The sequence below is a fragment of the Aegilops tauschii genome, chromosome 4 (genome assembly GCF_002575655.3).
Source record: "Aegilops tauschii subsp. strangulata cultivar AL8/78 chromosome 4, Aet v6.0, whole genome shotgun sequence".
Lineage (NCBI taxonomy): Eukaryota > Viridiplantae > Streptophyta > Magnoliopsida > Poales > Poaceae > Aegilops > Aegilops tauschii.
In genome coordinates this window covers 102347918-102352884 of record NC_053038.3, presented here as the reverse complement: position 1 = coordinate 102352884, position 4967 = coordinate 102347918, and the positions used below count along the sequence as shown (strand labels likewise).

The following is a 4967-nucleotide window of genomic DNA, read 5'->3' as shown; positions in this document are numbered from 1 at the left end:
AGACTGAGAAGTTACTGGAGGTCATAAGATGAAGAGAGTTCTCCTTCTTCGGCCAGTGCATAGTTCAATGGACTGGGTAGTTAACTTTTCTCACATTTTGGTGTCTTTGATGCCAATGGATGACAAAAAGTGTATAGTGTGTGTTACAAGACTTGCGTCTTTACTTATAATCTCGTGTATGTCTTGTAAACTCTATTCTTTGTTCGATATCATGCTTAAACTCTGCTGCATATCATACTTTATTCGTTGGTGTCATGTTCTACATGATCTGTGCCAAGTGTTTTTATTTTCCAAGTGATATCTTTATAAGTGGCGGGCGGAGGGAGGGGAACCCATGGGTTCTTTGTCGGTAGTGTGTGGTGGGGACTTTATCAGAGTTGATCATAACTTGAGTTCCAAGCATATGGGATTTGATCTTTAGCCCCTCTTTACTTAATAATTTGAGTATTTGCCACTCCATACATTGAAATTGTTGATTTGTCATATCTCACTTTGCTCTTTGTTCTTTTGCCTGTGCATCCATGTTCAATTCTTCCATGAACATGCCACAAAAGGGCAGTATTGTAATATATTTTAACATTTTAGCCTTAAAAGAAAAGGAAACAAACGAGTTTAAGTGAAAAGGGGCAAATCAAGCATGGTAACAACATCGGATTGTTGCTGCGGAAAGGGGAGAACAATCTTAGTTGACCCTCCTACAGTTCATCCTAATCTGTCCGTTCGACCCCGTCAGCGGCGTGATGTCCCCCATCTTGATCATTCCCTCCACAAAGTCCTTGAAGAAGGCACTCTGGCTACCGACATACTCCCGGACCAGCGTGTCGGCAGCGCCACCATTGAAGAGCTCCTGGTCTGAGTGCAGGAGGCCCCTCTTCTGGACGAGGTTTTTGTAGTAGTCGTTCTCGAAGACCGTGGGGGTTTGCAGGTCTAGCGGTGCCAGGTTGTTGTCGCCTGAGCCGGTAGCACGAGGGCAGCCTGACTGGCGGCTCCTGGCGAAGCCGGCGTCGATGTTTGTGTCGTTGTAGATGTGGTCCCGGAAGTTTGTGCAGCGTGCTAGGCCGATTGTGTGGGCTCCTGGAACACAAGTTATACCGTCAGCTCAAGTTATACCTATTTTCCAGCTACTCTTTTTGTCATTCCATCGGTAGGAACCATTGACCAACTTTCCTAATTAGTACTACATGTTTAAGTGACCAAGGAACAATTTTTTTGACGTTGTCCAGTCTTACAAATTAAGCGGACATACCAAAGGTTAGGTCAGTGGTAATTAGTCATCGATCAACTTTGTAACTCATCACCTGTAAAGTAGTAATATATTTGTTTAATCCCGAGAAATTGTCTTATGTAGAATTTTTGAGCAGCTTAGGAGTCAAAATGTGGCTATGAGTCCCGTTGGTTGATACCAGCTGTTTTGCGGCTAAAAAGCTACCGACTCCATTGAGGAATTAACAGTCCATTGAGGAATTAACAGTCTGAGAAAGTAGTACAGAATTTTAACTTGCTTCTTTAGCAAAGGAAAATATTACTTGGCTATGACAAATTATGTTGCTTCGGAGTGCAAACTACTCCCTCCCTCTCGCATTAATTATCGCTCAAACAGATGTGTCTAGCAAAATACGTTAAGATACATCCGTTTCAGTGACAATTAATATGGGACAGAGGAAGTACAAAATTATACTACCTGAGAGTGCCTAATTATTTATATGAAAATAAAGTACGTAGAAGAAGGTTGATGGAAGATGTCAGTGGTTGATTTGGGATTATGTATCGATGTACGTACGGTTTATTTTGCATGTATATGTACGTACCTGAGAGTGCGACCATGTCTTTCTGGGAGAGCCCCTGCGCGGCGAAGAGGGACGTAAGGTTGGCGAGCCCCGACGTCGGCGGCGGGATGTTGTTCTCGGCGCCGTTGAAGCTCGCCGTGGTCGAGTCTCTCCGCCCCATCTTCACCTCCCAGCTCGGGCCACCCAGCTACACGTACACAACGCATGTCAGATGTCACAGTAGTACGTGTTAGACTTTGTTGAAGGGTACGTACAGTACTAACTACCTAAGCATGACTATGAATGTATGGATACTTACGAAGACAACGCTCTCCTCGGCGGCGATGGCGAGGATGTCGGCGCACGAGACGACGCCGGGACAACACCCCTCGACGGCCGCCTTGACGGCGTCGATTACCTCGAACCCCCTGGCGGAGTTCTTGTTGGGCGTGGCGTTCTTCTCGCCGCGCAGGCCCGGCGCGTCGTCCAGCAGCAGCGAGGCGTCGCAGCCCTGGACGAAGCAGTCGTGGAAGAAGAGGCGGACGATGGAGGCGCCCACGCGGCGCTCCCTGGCGATGGCCGGGTGCAGCGCCGAGCGCACGGCTTTGAGCATGCCCGGGCAGGAGCGGGAGTAGAAGCCCGACGACAGCTGCGCCGAGGCTCCTCCGCTGGCGATGGCGACCAGCGCGAGGATGAGCGAGAGGACAGCAATGGCGCGCGCTGCCATGATCGGTCTATTCTAGTCAGCTAGATAGTGCCTTGAGAGAGCTTGTTTGCTGGATGTGGTGGAGGAACGCGGGGCGGCCGGTATTTATAGGAAGAAAAGGCTAAGCTCACGCCGGTGGCCATGATTATTCTAGCTACTAGTCTGCCATCATATACTATTAGATTGCATCATCATGCCCCCATCGTCTTCACCAACTCCGGTGGACTTTGAGCGTTGATCCAAACGGGCGCGGCGCTTTGGAATTACGCGTTTCACACCAGATGCATATGTAACGTAGCTCGTGAAAAATGTACAGTTTTGGTAGAAAAAGCTGCATGCCGACACTGTGCCATCGACACGGTTAAGTAAGAGTCATGGCAATCATGCTTGCATACATGTGCAAGCATGTCTCCGTCTCCTCATGTTTCTTTCCTGTGCTACGGACGGTGTTTGCTAGCTTACTACTCTACATAGTTCTCTGGGTCAAATTTAATCAAGAAAATCATCAGCGTGCTAATGTAACACTCGCATGGACTTTAAGGCGACACTTTGGCACAGGAAGAGTACATTAACACGCTTATGATTTTCTTAATTATTTTTTGCATCACTGTTTCCGTATCCAACAAATGTCAAGGTTAGCCTACCTACTGCCTACCGGTACATGATCATGAACGAGATGATGATCCGACTATCTTGCCTGCTGATTTTTCTCATAATGGTTTTTTCAAGTTTCGGGGACATACAGACGTCTGACCGGGTCTCCGGCGGTACTATTTGGCCCATGCTCATCCTTAGAAACTGGAGGCATGCATGGTGGTCATGGTCAAAACATTTATATATCTATATCAAGCATGGACAATTCAACCTGAATTCCTCTCCTCAAGGTAGCATATACATACGTGCATCAGCAAATTCTATAGCATGGCCCTGTACGTAGAGTAGGTCCGTATGTGAAAAAGATCTATCCCCTGACCGTATAGTACCGCATATTACTCTTACCTTCTTCACTTTTTACTGAAGAATTAGGAGAAGTCTTATTCCTAGTACTACTCCTGCGCCTAACAGTATTACGTTTAGTCAAAGGGGAGTGTAATACCCTTTGGGCACCAATCATACGTCCACTTAGTTAATTAGCTTGAGCCTTAACCTTTTGATTTGAGTGTGCCGTGTTCACAGTTGTACCGTTTATTAACTCTATTTCTTAGTAGATGCTTGCTGTTCTGTTCTGGTGCTTTACGGGTTAGAACTTTCAAAGTACTCCACACTCTAGTCAAAAGAAATTCAGTGCTGATTGCCGGAAGCAAATAACGACTTGTGGATCCGACCGCACCGCAATCGCCGGAGGTTTGGCACACCAAAATGCTGCACATGCGCATGCCCCCTCAAGAAAAGCCATGGAGTACATCATCAGACTACTAGTCGTGCATATGTAGCAGAACGGGCCCACTGTCGAAGACCAGCTTTCGCAACAGAGTTCCAACGCCCATCCAGCAGAAACTCTGCTCTCATCAACGTACTACCAAAATGCTGCGGCAGCAGCTGCACTTCTCTGACCACAAACTTGCCATTATGAAAATTCAACGACAACATCTGGGTTAGCTCGCTGCAACAATTTGTCTGTTGACTGTCGATCCTTGTGTGTCGTTTGTTTTGGTTGTACGTACGTGCTTGTTGTTTCTGAGGAGCATTTCTAGGGTCCGTTTTGGTCAGAGAGCAAGGGATTGGTAGGTCGGGGTGGCCATCCAGTGATCTACTATTTTTTATGGATGGAACATACAAATTCCTTCTTTGACTAAGTGGGATGAGCTTGGTGCAAGGGACAAGTGTTTCTCTGGATGAGTACAATTTCTTTTTTGTTGGAGGGATAAGAAACACATTGGATTGTGATGACTCTACATGAAGTGATTGAGTCGGCCGGCAGAACTGTGTAGATGATTTTTTGTCGATAAAGTGTGGGCTTTATAGATTTAAAATAAAGTATTAAGGGGAATGAGTACACATCCAACTTTTGCATGACTAGAATGCACAGAATCAACATCAATTCACACACGCACACACACACACACACACAACACATATCGAAGACCGAAGCCATGCCTAGGCAGATGAATAAAAGGAAAGAAAACTCTCAAGCGATCAAAAAACGATCGGTGAACTAGTGAAATGACCATCCACATCATCTATGGTCTCTTGACATCAAGGACGACGAGAAAGGTTCTTCGGTAGCAATGCTGCTCAAGCTCCGCTGTCGCAGGATCCAACCCGAAGGGCAGATCATGGGTTTTAACCCTGAAGATCAAGTCTGAGCAAACTCCAAACCATGCATACAAGAAGGTAATGACGTCAAAACACTGTCATTGCCAGGTGTGACCAACTAGGGTCAGACCTAGGGCTTTTACCCCAGAGCTTGAGACCATGTACTCGAGAAGTACCACCAAATCGAAGTCATCTTGCGTTGACCCCTCCACTTTCCACAATCTTAGCAGTTACATGCA

At 46.5% G+C, this 4967-nt stretch overlaps 1 protein-coding gene across 1 annotated transcript; it reads right to left on the bottom strand.

The window, feature by feature from the left end:
• Window positions 1-529: 529 nt before the first annotated feature.
• Window positions 530-2563, bottom strand: LOC141021214 (peroxidase 4-like). The gene is made up of 3 exons (XM_073496362.1): window positions 2086-2563; window positions 1809-1974; window positions 530-1074 (listed from the first exon to the last, which is right to left on the bottom strand). The coding sequence occupies exons 1-3, from the start codon at window positions 2491-2493 to the stop codon at window positions 683-685; spliced, it is 966 nt and encodes a 321-aa protein (XP_073352463.1). The 5' UTR covers window positions 2494-2563; the 3' UTR covers window positions 530-682.
• Between the last annotated feature and the right edge of the window lie 2404 nt (window positions 2564-4967).